This window comes from Sus scrofa, chromosome 1, assembly GCF_000003025.6.
Source record: "Sus scrofa isolate TJ Tabasco breed Duroc chromosome 1, Sscrofa11.1, whole genome shotgun sequence".
Classification (NCBI taxonomy): domain Eukaryota; kingdom Metazoa; phylum Chordata; class Mammalia; order Artiodactyla; family Suidae; genus Sus; species Sus scrofa.
In genome coordinates this window covers 190,192,440-190,210,024 of record NC_010443.5, presented here as the reverse complement: position 1 = coordinate 190,210,024, position 17,585 = coordinate 190,192,440, and the positions used below count along the sequence as shown (strand labels likewise).

At 42.0% G+C, this 17,585-nt stretch overlaps 1 protein-coding gene across 1 annotated transcript in view; it reads right to left on the bottom strand.

Annotated features, from left to right (window-relative positions):
* PRKCH (protein kinase C eta) overlaps positions 1 to 4,984 on the bottom strand; it is a 234,393-nt gene extending 229,409 nt beyond the window's left edge. The window contains exon 1 of the mRNA XM_021062478.1: positions 3,070 to 4,984. Coding sequence (XP_020918137.1) covers positions 3,070 to 3,432 — 363 coding nt within the window. The 5' untranslated portion in view covers positions 3,433 to 4,984. The remainder of the gene's footprint in view (positions 1 to 3,069) is intronic.

Sequence of the window (17,585 nt, the reverse complement as noted above, 5' to 3'; positions counted from 1 at the left end):
GTTGGTCACTTGCATCTTTAAAGGAATTCATTCATTACATTTAAATTGTGGAATTTGCTAGCATAAAGTTATTCATAATATTCTTTTTTTTTTTTTAATGTCCATAGAATCTATAGTGGTGTTCTCTCATTCCTAACATTGGTAATTTGCGTCTTTTTTTTTTTTTCTTGATCACACTGGCTTGAGGTTTACGAATTTTATTGTTTCATTTTGTTTTTCAAAGAATCAGCTTTTTGTTTCATTGACTTTTCTCTATTGTTTCCATTTTCTACTTCACTGGCATCTATCTTTACACTTCCTCTTTTCCGCTTACTTAGGATTTAATTTGCTCTTCTTTTCCAATTTCAGGTGGAAACTCAGGTCTTTGAAATCTTTCCTAATTTAAGCATTTAATGCTGTGACTTTCCGTTTAAGAACTTCTTTAGTTGTATCCACTGCCTCCTTGGATATAATGTAAGTTAAATGAAATATGTATAGTTAGATAAGAAATAGGTTATTGCCTCATCCATGACAGGCATTGTGCTTGGTACTAAGAATATACTGCATAAAATAGATCTAACCCTTTCCCTCATCAAGCTTAGAAGATAATATTGACCAAATTGGTACAAAATCATTGTTAACAATTATATTATTAATATTGACAAAATTGGAGCAAAATCAATGTTATGATTATATTCTTAATATTTAGAAAGCATGTTAAGCAAAATAGCAATAAAAACTTTGTTTTATTGTAATAATAAAGATACCTTCTGTTTTTGTCTCTTCTCATGATCTAGCAAAAACAAAATTTCTAGGTTTTTTTAAAGTTTAGCAATTTGTAATTCCAGTTGCAACAAATAAACTTTTGGTGGGATAAATTACTCCATTTGTAACTTTCTGAATAAACTAGACATTTCAATTTACTATGCTAAAGATAAATAAGTACTTCTGTAATTCTAAATTTCAAAACTACCTTTCGACCTATAAGGATCATTTTTAAAACAAGCATTCCATATATTTCCAAATATATTCTTAATAAGATTATTTTCTAAACAAACAAAAAAAATATTTAAAGGAAACACTCTACTCGTTCTATCTACCTCATCATGAGTTTCAAAATAATCTTGCCACCTAATTGAAAACGAGTATCTGACAAATCACTGGTTTCAAGGTCATTTAAATGATAACCTATCTTACCCAAAACTCATGTTTTCCGGAACACCAACAGTGGGTTACATTAAACAACTAAATATAATTAATTCAGACAACTATAGATAAAGGAATTTAATTTACATTTAAATCTGGTAATCCAGGGGGAAAGCAGGCAGCTCTAAATAACCCCACTTTGTCTGATAACCTGAATCTTACTACACTCAAGCTTCTTCCAGTCCTTAGCTTATGGTCTTCATTTAGGCTACCTCTTCTCAAATGTGCCTGCACATCAGAATCACCTGAAGAGCCAAAATGTACTGATACTGTGATCCCACAGCCTGAGATTCCTGACTAGAGTCTTTAAAAGTGGGGATTTAAAAAGGTGATTCAAATGTGCAGACTGGGGGTAAAGTGAACCAGTGGAGGATCTCTCTGGGAAAACATGCTTCTAGGGGCCATGGATCAGTCCGAACCACCATACTTCAGAACCTAGTTCTTCTAGAGCTTTACCCAACCTAACTCCTAATCAGGTACTAATTTAATAATCCCACTCAGATTCTTAGGCTCACCTCTACCTCCCCTCCTGAAATTCACAGGATAAAATGTCCATCTCTATTATGGCCATTCCTCTTCTAAATTCCATAAAGTAAACTGAGCTGAAGGGAAATTAACTCAGTATAATTTGATGATATGGTTAAACAGCCATTATGTATATTTACTCCTATTTGAGTCTACTCCACAAGCTAGCTGTAATTTTATAGACTATATGATAAAAATAATCAATTCCTCAAAGCATAAAATAAATATTTAAATGAGTCTTCCTTAGTATCCATCTGATTTCCCCACTTGTTAGTTTCAAACATGTTTTCAATTCTGATTCACATACTGGGTTCAAAACTAACATCCTCCAGAATTTAAATGAAAACTCCTGATAGCCTTCCAACGGCTTACCCCATTTTGCCAAAGCAGACCATTTCATTATAATTATCATTTCATCACCTCAAAGTGAGAAGGATAGCACCTGCCTCACAAAGACAGTATGAAGACCAAGACGCAAAAGCATTTTAGCACTGTATAGAGTGCTCTAGAAATCATAATTTAGTTGCAGCAGAAAATTTGCCTCATGGGAACTATGTGAAAAGCACAGGCAAGTAGGAGGTTGTGGTACTATTTATCAATAAACAGAAACGCCAACGGGTGAGGCGAGAAGTGAGGCTGTGGTGGAGGGAGGGGGATGTTCACAAACTGCTGAGGACCCCTCCAAGCCTTCCAGACCAGTAACAGCAGAAACACAGACTGCAAGATTCACACCTCTCAAGCTGAAACTGAACTGAAGTTACTTGCAAACACATGTAAACCTCATCTCCTTGGAAAACTGCTAAACAAAACTTTGCGAACTGCAGACCCAGGCACTCTGATCCCTGCCAGTGGGATGTAATGGATGTGCATGCCGAAACACGTGTGCACGTCTGAGCGGCTGAACCAACACGTATCCATAAACATTATGAATAACCCTAGCGAGAATGCACGGCTTTCACCTAAGGAGCGCTTGAAAAACTTTACCCAAATCATCCACTTTCCCTTCCTTGAGTCTCCAGCATGTTACCCGCGTGCAGAGACTTAGGGTACCTTAGCCAAAGTCTGGGCGGAGGAGGATGAGAGCCCCTACCCGATTTCCCCATTAACTCAAGCTGCCATCTGGAAAGGGGGCCCTGTCCAGGATGGCTTTCCAGAGACACACCTGCGCCCTCACCCACCCACCGTTGTCGCGTCACAGGTGCCACAGCCACCTGGGAGAGAACCAAAGTCTGGAGGGAATTCCCTGCACCATGGAACTTGGGAAAAAGACGGGGAAAGCGGAAGCCCGGCGAGTTTTGAAAAGTGAAGATGGGAGAGGGTGTGGGGTAGCCGCAAAGGGAAGAGTTCACGGGTACTCACCCAGCCCTCGAAGGTGTCCGAGGCGCCGGCCGTGCGCAGCAGCTCCTGGAATTGCAAGGTGCAGTTGGCCACAAAGTGGTCGTAGCCCAGGGGCGTCTCGTGGAAGACAGCCAGCTCCAGGTAGCCACCATCAGTGACGTTGGCACAGAACTCCTCATTGTACGTGGGTTTGTTGGTCTTCTGCTTGGTGCTGGTCTGCCCCACGCGTACTTGGTCCACGCTCACGGTCAGGTAGGGGTCCAGCAGCTGATAGCCCTTTTTGAAGAGTGAGTGGCGCAGGGACCAGCGGGTGGGCTGCAGCCCCACCGCCTCGCCAATGCGGACCCTCAAGTAGCCGTTGAACTTCATGGTGCCGGACGACATGCCGGCGCCGCTGCCCCGGCCCTGGGGGACCTCGCGTGCTCACAGCGGGAGAGCGGGGAGCCCTCGCTCAGGCCAGCCCTCTCGGCGGCCGCAGGAGTGGAGGCAGCTCCCGGGAAAAGTAGCGCCCAAGCCCCCCGCGACTGGCCATTCTGCCTCCTCCACCGGACCTTCCCTCCCCTCCTTCCCTCCCTCCCTCCCTCGCGAGGTGGAAAGGAGGGGAGCCGGGCGCCGAGCCCTCAGCCGGCCGGGGTCGCCCGATCGTCCCTCTCGAGCGCGCGGCGCCTCCCGTGGGCTCGCACAGGTCTCGCCCCTTCTCCAGGGCCGGGAAGCGCCTCTCCCCGGAGAGCCGGAGCGACTCGTCCGGTTAGCTCAAGCCCGAAGCGTCTCCTGCCTCCGCCTCTCCGGCTTCTGCTCCTACCCCCGCCTCCGCGGGCTCACGCTCTCCCCCACTCGGCCGGCTTCAAACCAGGAAGCAGCTGCCGCCGCATCCTCAGCAAAAGCCTCGCGCCGCCAGGCTCCAAGTTCACAGCAACCCCGCGCGGGCTCGCGCGCCTTCCGAAGCCTGGGGGCGTGGCGCGCGGCCGGCGGCCTGGCCCTGCTGTCGGTCAGTAGCGGGGCGCACGCCACCCCAGGGAGCCCCGCGCTGCCGGCTCTCACCGCGCTGCGCGCGCTCCTTGCCACCGGGTCTGGCTGGGCTCTCTGGGCTGGAGGCTACCCCAGGTGCAGGCCAAAAAGGGTAGGGCTGGTGGCCCAGCCCGAGCAAACACCTGAGGCGCGGGAGACAGGTCCGGGGAGGGCTGGAGGACAGGAGGAGGAGCAGGGAACCCGCATGGTTGGGAATCGCCCGCGCCCTCCCTCCCACGGTAGGAGGTGTGCTGGCGACCCAGCCGGGCCCTCTGGGAGAGGCCCTGGCCAGAGGCGGGTGCATGGCGGGGAGGTTCCTTTTGCTAATCTTTACAGGGATGGCTCATCCCAGGTTCAGCTCGGGCCCATCCTGTTTGTGCGCCTTTCCTGCAGAGAGTAATTACACGGTGGTTGTGTGTGTGTGCGTGTGTGTGTTTTAATAGGATAGTAGTAATGATGGAAATCCTGTCTGCCTCCTTCCTCAGAGAGGTGTGTCTTGTTGCACAAAGAGCAGGAAAGGTGGGTTCTGAAGACAGACATGGCTAAGACGTAATAAATTTCTTCCTGTGCGGTGTGGTTCCTGGTCCACCCAGCCTTACACAACAAGGGCAGAAGAATGTTCATACACACACACAGTTCCTGGCACATGTGCACCAAAGAAATCGTCTCTTCTAGGAACACTCTGGGCTGTTGCTCTGTTTATAAGTCAGACGGGACTGCTTTCAGGTTTTTTGTTTTCCACTCATGGCTTCTGCAGTTTTGTCCCATGGGAGCTCCTTTCCATTTAATCTTCTCTCCAGGAGAATCTTACTCCCTGGGGACCAGCTCAACCAATTTGTCTACTCTCAAGCCTAAACCATTTTTAAGATACTTAATTACATTCTCTCTGGCAATTCTAAGTCTCCTGGGAGCAGGTCAGTCTTTCTAACCCCTTACCCCCAGTGCCAAGTTTGGGGGCTCTCAAACCTAAGTTCACATTTTACTCAGGCACACTACAGAATGAAAACAAATAAGAACAATGGGTTGGTGGGGAGGGCCTGCCTTAAAAACAGCTAAACTTCCTTAGGAGAGCAGGGCAGGAATGCAACACATCACCCTAATGACTCCTTAGTTTTAGACAGGGCTTGTAAAGCAAGCTCTCCAACATCCAGGGAGCTCCAAGGTGGCCCTAGCGCTCCAGGGGAAGAGGTCAAGAGGACCATTTAGGTCATCCTCCTCCAGAGAGTGAAACTCTAGCTTTAAGAACCACTAAAGGGTTTGCTGCTGTTGGGCTTTAGCAATGAAAGAAGACAGTCCCAAATGGTGGGCAGTGACCCAGCCAACCTGGTCTTGGGTGATGAGGGACACCAGACATTCTATTTTTGCCCTGTCAGTTGGCAGCAGGCATGTGGCAGTGGGGAAAGAGCAGTGAGCAGGATAGGCATGGTGTCTGCCCTCCTGGGATTACAGTTCCTCAAAGGATCAAAAACAACAAATAGAGGGTGCAGTGGAGGAACTGGCCAGGGTGCCACAGGATATTGTAACCTGGAGATGGGGTGGTCAGGGAAGGGTTCCCTAAAGAATTTCACAGCAGAAGCCTCAGTATATTCAGGGTTCCTGAGAAAAGGGACAGTTTGACCTGTTTGGGGAGTAGGGAGGATTCCATGTAGCTGGAGGGGTGAGTGGCTAAATGAGCCAGAAAAGGTAGGTCAGGATTCAAGACTGACCAGACTGGTAGGTCTTTGGACATTAACTATGAACAGCTGGAAGCTTCTGGAAGCCAGAAGCCTCTGGGCCAGGACAGGATGAGAATGGGGTTTTAAAATTTCTCTCTGGGGCTGTGTGAATAATGGATTGGGGAGTTTGCATTGTGGCTCATCAGATTAAGAACCCGACAGTCTCTGTGAGGATGCGGGTTTGATCCCTGGCCTCACTCAGTGGGTTAAGGATCCAGTGTTGCTGCAAGCTGTGACATTGGCCACAGATGCGGCTCAGATCTGGTGTTGCTGTGGCTGTGGCATAGGCCGGCAGCTGCAGCTCTGATTCAACCCCTAGCTCAGGAACTTCCATATGCTGCAGGTGAGGCCCTAAAAGGAAAAAGAAAAAAAAAAAAAAAAAGAGAATGGGCTGGAAGGATGAAGAACAGGTGTGGGGAGAGCAGTAAGGAGGCTGTTTGTGAAGTCCAAAGCAGAGATGATGGAGACTGGACTCAAGTGGTGTGATGGAGATGAGTCCATGGAATTGAGAAGTGTTTAGGTGGTAGAACTGACAAGTGATGGATCGATGGAGGGAATGAGGAAGAGGAAAGTGTTAAGGAGGACTCGCAGGAAATCAGCTTGAGCAACTCTGTGGATTATGGAGCCATTAGTGATTAGGAAACTCTAGGAGATGAGCAAATTTGTGGAGGGGGATGAAGAGTTTAATTTGAAACATGTCAGGCTTGATACAGCTTTGACACTTAAGTGGAAATCTGAAGTGGGAAATGGGCTATGCAGTTGTGAAGGTCAGAGGTGGAGTCTGAGCTAAAGGCATAAATGGAAGAGCCTTTGGGGGATAGTTCACTGTCAAAACTAGAAGAGTGGGGAGTTCCCATTGTGGCGCAGTGGTTAACGAATCCGACTAGGAACCATGAGGTTGCGGGTTCAATCCCTGGCCTTTTTCAGTGGGTTAAGGATTCGGCGTTACCGTGGGCTGTGGTGTAGATCACAGACGCGGCTCGGATCCTGCGTTGCTGTGGCTCTGGCGTAGGCCGGTGGCTACAGCTCTGATTCGACCCCTAGCCTGGGAACTTCCATATGCCACAGGAGTGGCCCAAGAAAAGGCAAAAAGACAAAAAACAAACAAAAAAAAAAAACTAGAAGAGTGGATGAGCTCTCCCTTTGGGGAAAAGATAGGAAGAGAGTGTAGATGGAGAAAAGCAAAAAAGCAGGGGCTTAGGACAGAGCCTTCCAGAAACTTCAACATTTCTAGGTGAAGGAGAGGCAGACAGGGGGTGTTGAGAAGTGGCAGGTGAGAATGAGAGAAAAACCCAAAGAATGTGGTGTCCAGTTATTCTGGAAAGCAACCCAAAAGTTCTCAACAGGGAAGGAAAGGTTAGCTAGGTCAGCGGATGCTAAGATTCAGTAAACAAGACTAAAGAAGGCCTGTGGAGTTGGCAAGGGACAGGTCTTGAGTAATCTTTGAGCCGATTCAGTAGAAAGGTAGAGGTGGAAGCCTGTGTGGAGTAGACTGAGGTGAGAAATAAGAAGCGGAAGGAGTGGAGTTCCCGTTGTGGCTCAGCGGGTTAAGGACTCGATGTAGTCTCCGTGAGGACGCGGGTTCAAACCCTAGCCTTGCTCAGTGGGTTAAGGATCCCAAGTTGCCACAAGTTGCAGCATAGGTCACAGATGCGGCTCAGATCCAGTGTTGCCATAGCTGCGATGTAAACCTCAGCTGCAGCTCAGATTTGACCCCTGACCCGGGAACTGCCATATGCCACAGGTGCTGCAATAAAAAAGAAACAAAAAGAGGGGGAGGGTAGAGAGAATAAGTGAAGACACCCTTTCAAGAGGAGAGAGCTGGGGAGGAAGGTGGGATTCCCAGACAGGGGGCTTCTTTAGTAAGGGGAGCAATGCAGGCAAGGAGGGAGACCACACAGCTCTGAGAGTCCAAGAAAGAATGCCATCTAAGACACAGAGAAAGGACTAGGCCTCAGTTAAAAAGAAACACCTATGCTTGTGGCTCGTAGCCTGCTGTCTCAAATCACCTGCCTACAGTCAAGAGATGGTCTCCAGTAGCCCCAACTTCCAGGCTTTCCAGTTTAACAGTCCCAGAAGAACGAGGGTTTTATGTAATAGCATTCTTAAGTCAATCGCGGGGAAGACTCTGATTGTCTCCAGCCCATGTCATGTGTCATTAGGTGACTCCCAGGGGATACTAGACAGGTAGTAGCCAGCACATAGCACAAAGTTCCTGTAGGAAAGGACTATCTGCCAATATAAACCTCACCTACACAATAGCTGTTGTCCAGAACTGGTCCTGACTTATGAGGAAGGCAAGGGAGCAAGAGATTTCTCTCTCTCCACAGCCCCACCCTGCTCACTAGTAGCTTGTACATAATGCAATATAGCAACTTGCATGTCTGTCCAGATTGCTTTCAAATGTGTATTATAATTTCTTTTATAGACTAGAGGTTTATGCTTTCTTCCCTTATCACTATTACTTTTTCTTGTCTTAGTCATACTATAACTTTGGATTTCTTTATACGCAATTCCTAGTACATTATCTAAATGTTTTTTTGATTAATTGCTTGATGACTAAATCACTGCCCACCTTCTAATTTCTTAAGGAACACTTAGCCCAACCCCCATGCTACTTTAAAATAGAATTCCAGAGTTTAGAAAATAAAATTCGACCAGGTCAAACACTGGTTACTCTAAATGTTACTATACAATGACACAGCCTTCGGAGGACAGTTTGACCCCATACGTCAAAGTAAGAAATGATTTCTTTGCCTGAAGAAGTCCAGCAATAGTGAAATGGCCAAGTAAACTATAGAGCAACAACTCAATGGACTATTATATAGTTATTAGAATGACAGATAATAACAGAAAAAAAAGATAGTAAATAACATTTTAAAAATCTAGAGTAAGAAATATAAATATGCTATGGAGTTCATAAAATATGTATACCAAAGGATTAATATTGGACTATAACACAGATAAATGAAAAGAGTTCTTAGTATATTGGACGTACGAACGCATAATAAATGTACTTATCTACAAAGATGCTGCAGATAAAATAATTCACATAAAGCATGTGATACATTGCCAAGCACAGGGTACATTTCAGCTGTTACTCTGGTTGCCATGTTATGTTTATTAAGTATTTATTAAGTTGCCACCAACATTTATTAAGTATCCACCTGTATTGTAACAAGGCACTTGACATTTCATTTGAGCCTCATGACAACCACAGAATTGTTATTATCTCTATTTTACGCAGAGGAAAACTGAGGGCCAGAATGGTTAAGTGAATTGGATCACATCATTAATACATGAAAGAGCTAAGATTTGGCCCATTTTTTTTTTTCAAAAAATGCATGCCTCACCCCCATCTGAGGTGGCATTAATACATAGTAGGAATGAAAGTTATTATACACTCTGAGTACAAAGAGGAAGAAGAAGATGATTCCCAGCAGGCAGGAGAGAATGGCACACAGGGCAAGGGTTATAGCAGTGCTGTGTCCTATCCATTTCTAACTGTGCAGAGGTACGAATGTGTAATGGTATAGGGTATAAAGATACATATAATGGGGCGATGGTAAGCTGCCCTGTCCTTATATGTGTTCCCAAAAAAAAAAAAAACAGAAAAAGGTAAGATATTTTACAGGTCTAGTGACATTTCTTGGAATGGAAAGAAGACGCTAGTCTCACACTGAAAAGGTCACACACAGTGTATTAGGCAGAATGATTAAAAATGAAAAGCCCACACCTAGACACATCACTGTGAGGCTTCTGAAACCTGGATAAAAGGAAGATCTTCAATGACTTGGAGGAAGAAACAGAGCCAAAGGCAAAATTGGAAGGTCAGGTGAGGGGGAAGGAGTCTGGGATGAGATCAGAGTGGTGAAATCCTTGGTGAGCCTGACACAGGGGCTGACACAACAGTCAGTCTGCGTGTCAGTAGATGAACAGCTCGTGATGAGAGAGGGAAAGGAAGGCTGAGAGACAGCCTTAACGAGCTTCTCACCATTTCTCAGCCTTCCTCAAAGGGCCTCAAAAGCTTCTTAAGTAAGTCAGATTCCAGGGATTGAGATCAGAACAGAGGAGCAAACGTAAAAGTACTATCTCCTAAAAAGCAGTCAAGGTGGGATAACACTTTGTCCTGACAACTGCCTGTGCCTAGACCCAGCCTGGTGATCAGGGGCAATGACTCCATAAAACATTCCTGCCATTGTTTTCTAATAGGAAACTCCAGTGAAGTTGAACGTTTTCTGTGTGTAAAGACAACAAACACACATCTCTCCCATGGCTGTTCTACTCTTTGACAAAACTCACCTACTTGAGTCAACCCATGTTAGAATATTTTCATTTGAAATTTTTCTTACTAGTCATATAGAACCCTGAAAAACCTTACAGGAATTCTCTTAAGACACAGATTCATAAAAGTCTCAGCCTGAATTACAGTTTTTTAGGTTGAAAGAATGATATACCTTATACACAATAAGAGATGAGCAGTTTCGGGGACCAACGCTAATTTGCATTTAGTCACCTCTAAGGTTTCTTTGTATCCACTTCTATAATTACAACCTAGAGTAGCGTGTCACCAAATGAGACAGAAATACCTTTTGCAACTAATTTAGAATTCCTTAATTCTGAATACAGAACTTACTGTCACTCCTTATTTTAGCGTATTTCTGAAGATTTTAATACTTCTAAAAAGCACTAGTGATAGAACCAAGCAATGTGGTTTAAAATAGTAAAAATTTTCTCTAAACCTATTGTTAACATAGCTAATGGTCAGGTTGTTCCATTAACTTTTATCATTTGGTTCTAATCCATTAACAAGCCAAGTGATTATTAACTACAAGTAGCAACCAAGGAATTCGATTTTATGGCTTGTGTAAGAAACCTGTGAGAGGAAAATGATTCTTTTGCTGTAATAGCATCTTTTCCTCACCCTTGCTGGGTTTTCTCTATGTCTCATTGCTGGCATTCTCGGGTTTATTCAGGGGCCGTCTAATCAGTAATTCCATTCTGGTCATTGGGTATCATACTCAGACTTTGCAAAGTCCTCTGGATTTGCCTTTAGGTCATTTGTAGCACTCTCTATACATTCTTTCAGCCTTGTATTTGAAGAGTAGATAGTGATACAATTTAGTATGTAACATAGCTTTTGTCGATTCAAATAATCTTAGTAGAAGGATCACTGGGCCTTCTTGGCTATGCCTTTTCATAGCTGGACAAAGGGAGAGGGGAGAGGCTTCACTTTAAATGGAATATTTTATCAGAAAGTAGCCATTATTATTTACAATAGTAGCCATTATAGATATTCACAATATATTATTAATGGATAAAGCAGACTATCAAACTATAATTCAGCAGGATCCTATCTGGTGTAAAGTGTGCATGTGTATGGGGTGTGTATGTGTGTGTGTAAATATGAAAGGGTAGACCCCTAAGAGTGAACAATGATTATTGTAGGTCATCAACTATGGAGAAGAACTGGCTCTGTAGAGGTTGAAAATAGAGACTCTGGGAGTTCCCATCGTGGCTCAGTGGTTAACAAACCCGCCTAGAAGCCATGAGGACACAGGTTTGATCCCTGGCCTTGTTCAGTGGGTTAAGGATCCAGCATTGCTGTGAGCTGTGGTGTAGGTCGAAGACGAGGCTCAGATCCCACACCGTTGTGGTGTAGGCCAGCGGCTGCAGCTCCAATTGGACCCCTAGTCTGTGAACCTCCATATGCCATGGGTGTGGCCCTACAAAGACAAAAAAAAAAAAAAGAAAGAAAATAGAGACTCTGGAGCCAGATTGCCTCCATCCAGTTTCTATCTCTGCCTCCACCCAGATCCTATCCCCTATACTGTGTGACTTTAGGCTCTACCTATCCATACTGTACCTTAGTTTTCTCATCTGTAAAGTGGATTACTGCAAATTCTATAGAAGCTGTTTGTAAAGCACTCAAAACTGTGCCAGGCACATAGTAAGCAACTTTATAAATGTTTATCACTATAGGTGGCTTTTTCATCCTTGCATTTACCTATATCTTGTAATTTTTCTATTTTTTTCCTCTAATGAAAATTTCAGCAACTTACTTTTTTTAAGCTAATATTTAAAAATTGCACACCAAATCACAGATAGGTGGACCTTAACCCTTTCAAATGATAATGATTTCCTGTCATCTTTCCGGTAAAACTTGAACGTCTTCTGGTTCTTGGAAATGAAAAAGCAGTTTGGCCCCTGTCCCCAAGAGCTCATAGTTCATAATAAGGAGGCATAAAAAAAGACCTTCCATCCTTGAAATCTTGGTAATGAAGTGTAAAATTTTCACATTGACCTCAATCATCTTTCTCATGCAAGGAGAGAAATTTAACTCTCTACAAAACTATCCATGGCCCCACATCAAAATGCCCTAAATCTCTTCCCCTTTTCTCTTTTTAGACCTCTGAATTGAGGCATTTATTTAGAACACGGAAAGTTAGCAAATGTTTATTGTAGGTACTAGAAGGGCAAAGTAGATAAATATTTTGTAGTAAATCAAAGTACTCTTGTTTGTTTTCTAATAATTTGAAAAAGTCCTACTTTATAGTCAACATGTGTAGTCACTACATAGTCGACATATATAATGAACATATATAATCAGCATACATATATTCAACATATATGTCACTATATAATCAACATACATAGCTCTCAAATCCAATAACTTAGAGAAGGGAAATTCAGACCTTCTGACCAATGATTTTTGGGGTGGAGTTGGATGGCCCAGCAACTGGCACTTTTGACAAGCTCAGGTGATTCTTTTGTGGTTAAGTTCAAGAAACCCATGCATAAGAGACAATAGCATCCAGAGACTTAGGTTTGCATCGTCTATAATCGCTAGCTGACCGCAAAGAAGTCATGCAATTGCACAGAATTAAATGAGAAACCAACTTGAAAGCACACTGCAAAGTCCTACAGCCTTATGTAAATATTATTAGTTCAGCCTCACCCTGCTTCTCACTTTCCCCTCCCCCACCTCAATCTTGCTGCTTCACATTCTACGCCATGTGTCCCTCTGGGCTGAGGAGCTCAAGACCAGGCACAGCCCCACAGCCATGTAGGGGCTCAACCCCAACATGCACAGAGACTCTTCAAATCAGAGGCAGACTTTTTGACACATTCTCTCAGTTCAAATACCATCACGCAAATTGAGATTCTAAATGTGGATGAAAACTTGAAAAAAATAACAGCAGTAACAAGAGAAACAAAAGAGACCTCTGGTGAATAAACAGGGAGAAAAATAAGCTCATGGGCATGGAAACACAAAAACCACATATAGTACTAAGATGAAACTCATGCTCAGTAGAGGAGGGAGGAAGCCAACAAAGGAATTTTACACATTTCCCTGACTTACTCATTTTTTTTTTTTAAGAGTCCGAGCAACTGAAATCAGGAAACACCTGTGCTTGTTAACATTAGCGAGGAAATGACTTTAAAAACTTGGACTCGGTTTGAGATAACTGATGGCAGGCAGTGATATCATTCCAGAGCCTATATTTCCATGTAAATGCACAAGTGACTTCTCTTAGTTTGGGTCCATTTTTGTCGTAGCAATCAGAATCTCAGTGCGTGCATGATACTGATGGGGTGGGTAATTGTTTTATTTTTTGTTTTAAAACTACCTGGCACATCGCCACCTGTGTGTTTTTATTCCCATTTATAATTCAATTAATGTTACAGTCACCCCAAATGTGGCTGTCATTACTTTGAGATGAAAACAAATGCATGGAATGACTGTTTTAATGTATAAGGCCAAAATATAGCATTGTGGTAAGATGATGGATGGGAAAGTAAAAATAAGAACACAAGGAGTTCCCATGATGGTTCAGTAGTAACGAACCCAACTAGTACCCATGAGTACATGGATTGGATGCCTGGCCTTGCTCAGTGGGTTAAGGATCTGGAGTTGCTGTGAGCCATGGTGTAGGTTGCAGACATGGCTCAGATCTGGTGTTGCTGTGTCTGTGGTGTAGGCTAGCAGCTATAGCTCAGACTCAACCCCTAGCCTGGGAACTTCCATATGCCACAGGTGTGGCCTTAAAAAGACCAAAAAAAAAAAAAAAAAAAAAAAAAAAAAAAAAAGAACACAAAAAGGATGAGTCCTTTGATCTGAAAGACAAAGGCTTGAAAACTCATGTGGCTAATTATGCAGTAGCATTTTCCCGATCTTCAGAATGTAGGGCCAGAGCTCTTCAGCAGGCTCTAGTCTCAATAAAACACAGACTCAACATGCCTTATCTCTAATTGATTTATATAAACAGGAGTATCATTTATATTGCTTGGATAGATTTTGTTAAGCCAATAACATAAAACACACAAATTATGGTACCATCAATGATTTATATCAGTTTCTTCCAAATACAGTGTCAGGAAATTTGTTTCCAGCATTTTCCTTGGATGTACCAATTAAATTATAACCAGTGAAAAAAGTTATTTATGTTGTTTTCAAGAAAGTTACAAATCGAATTTTGTGCCAGTGAACAACACGGTTTGCATAGATCAAGCTATTGTCTCATTTTGTCTTATCCCACTTAAAGAGAAGGGTATTAGAATATACTCTTTTCTGCCTATATTTTGTGTTAAAGTCTTGAAACACAGCTTTACAATGTTTGCTAAACACTGTAATGAGTCTCACAGATGTTATTTATTAATCATTGTAATTTAGAAATGTTAATTATAATAATTTAAATGAACTTCAACAAACTAACAATTATTGAGTTAGATTAAGAATACATAATAATCATCAATAACAGTGCACTGACACAGAGATGAAACAAAGACTTTTAAGTAAAAAAAAAGAAAATTATTTTTTTGTCTTAGTACTTTTTTAAGGTGTGAATACCATACTAAAACATACAGAAAAGGACATCCACTTCTGACCTGGTATTGGCCTGGCCTTCCCACTGCATTTGGCAACAAACATTGTAGCACTGTGATGCTTAGGAGAAAGGAAACACACAGAGAGCATCAGGTCTTCAGATCTCTGCTTGGGAACACCCTCTGAATTATAAGGAGTGGAAACCAATGGGATACGGATGTCCTGCTGAGCAGAAGAGGTTTGGTAGAGTTTAGAATGTCTGTGGTCCCAGGAATTTGTAAGGCAGGATATTAGAAAGGAAGTTCCCCCTGTGGCGCAGTGGGTTAAGAATCTGACTGCAGAAGCTTGGGTCACTGCACAGGTTTGATCCCTGGCCCAAAACAGTGGGCTAAGGACTTGCAGCAGTGGGGTAGGTGACAGCTATGGCTCGGATTCAGTCCCTGGCCTGGGAACTTCCACATGCTGTGGGTGTGGCGAAAGAAAGAAGAGAAAGAAAGAAAGAAAGGAAGGAAGGAAGGAAGGAAGGAAGGAAAGAAGGAAGGAGAAAGAAAGGAGGAAGGAAGAGACAGCTGGGTAGAAAGGAAGGAACTGTGCAGAGGAGGGGACAAAGAAGACTTCATGATGCTTCCCCTATAGCCATGTGCAGGATGAGACTTCATGAGGCCTACAAGAGAATGGGTCTGCAAGTAAGAAAGCTGGGCCAATATATCATAGGCTGTGCAGCTCGGGGAACATGAGAATATTGGTTCAGCCAACATGGAAAGGCCTTACTAAGTACCTAAAGCAAGAAGCAACTGAAACTCCAAAGAGGCCACACATTAGGAGTAAGTACCATGCCCCAGGACTAAGGACAGCAATGAACTAGAACTGTTCTAACAAATAACTTTTTAAAAGCCTAGCGAGATCAAGAAGATTGGCCAATAAGTTAACACCCTGATAAAAGAAAGCTCAATACCCTTTAAAGGAATATAAAATAATCCAGACTCTCTATAATTCCCTATAACAATATTCAAGAATAGTACTTAAAATATCAAACATGTGAAGAATCAGGAAAATGTGACCCATAATCAAGAAAAGGAAAAGTCAATAGAAGCACAATTCAAGAGCAACCAAATATTGGAATTAGCAGATGAGGTCCTTAAGACAGCTATTATAAATATATTTAAGGATGTGCAGGATAAGATTAATATATTGAGAAAACAGATGGGAAGTATTAGCAAAGAAATAAACTACCTGGATATATTAGAAATAAAAAGTACATATCTGAAATTGATATATATATAATCCGAGTCCTAGAAAGAGAATGGAGTAGAATAAAATTTGAAGAAGCAATGGCTGAAAATTTTTCTAGTTTGGGGAAAAAATCAGTCTACAGATTGTAGAATCAACAAAATCTAACCAGAATAAATACAAAAACCACACCTAGATATGTCATAGTCAAAAGACTGAAAACCAAAGATAAAGAGAAGATGTTGAAAACAGAGAAAAAGTCAATTACATGCAGGGTAACAATGCTATGAATGAGGATTGACTTCTCATTAGAGGCCAGAAGAAATGGAATGTCATCATCAACATGCTAAAAGGGTTGGTCAATCCCGTATGTTACCTGCAGTAATACTAGCTTTCACTAGTGAAAACAAAAAAGACATTTTCAGATAAATAATGCTAGGGTGATTCATTGGGAATTACAAGAAAGAGTAAGAGAAAATTTTTGAGAATGGGAAATGAGAGCAAGGGAAAATTTGCACTAGAGGAGGGAAGTGCCAAAATACAGGAATACTGCAGCAAGAAGACATGGGAAACAGCAAATAGATGTGTAAATATGAAGGACTGTCTTTTTTCTCCTTCTCATAATTTATTTAAAAGACAAAAGACTGTTAAAAGACAAACATATTTTATGGGTTCTAACTCATGCAGAAGTAAATATATAGGCCAATAATATCAAAAGGATAGAGAGTTAATAACATAACATTATCATAAAGTTCTTCAATTTTACATGAAGTGATGCAATGTTAACTCTAGACTGACAAGGATGTGTGGTCTAATACAGTATTCACTAACCACAAGTGACTAAATTTAAACTTAATTACAATTGTAATTAAGTTTAAATTTAGTCACTTGTGGTTAGTGAATACTGTAATTGTAATTTAAAATTTAGTTTCTCAATTGTATTAGATATATTTTGAGGTCTTAATAGCCACATATTAAGCTCCCATATTGGAAATACACATGGAATATTTTCATCACTTGAATTAAGTTTAGTTGGAGAATGTAAGCACACTAGAAAAAAATACAAATCTATAACTTAAAAGCAATAGAGGAATTAAATTAAAATAGAGGGCTAATCATCTTAGATCTGCCATCCTATAAACTCAGTGGATACAGAAATCTTCATTTTCTTTATCGTTGTATCAACCAGTCTCAGTGCCAGGCACATAGAAGAAATTCTACAATTATTTGTTAAATAAATAAATGTATGAGGTCTTCCAACTCTAAAAAGAATAGAATATTAGAAATGCTTTATTAACCAAAACAAAGAAAAAATAGTAGGATAACAGACCTCAATCCAGCCATATCAGTAATCACATTAAATATAAAGAATTGAATAATCCAGTGAAAAGGAAGAGATTTCAGTGATGAACAGAAAACAAGATTCGACTATATGCTCTTTGCATACATTGATGACCCAAAGAAGCTGAAAGCAAAAGGAGGCAAAAAGACAGATCAAACAAATCTAAGAAAAATGGTGTTGATATCATCATACAAGATAAACTTCAAGTCAAGGAAAATTATCAGAGTTGAAGAGTAAAATTTCTTAATGATAAATGGTCATTTCATTATGAAGATATAAAAATTCTAAATATCTGTGGGACTAAAAAAGCTTTAAGTACAAGAAGCAAAAATGAGTATTTTAAAGGACAAATATACAAATCAATAATCATAGTTGAAGACTAACACCTTTCTCTGTAATTGACAGAAGAACTAAA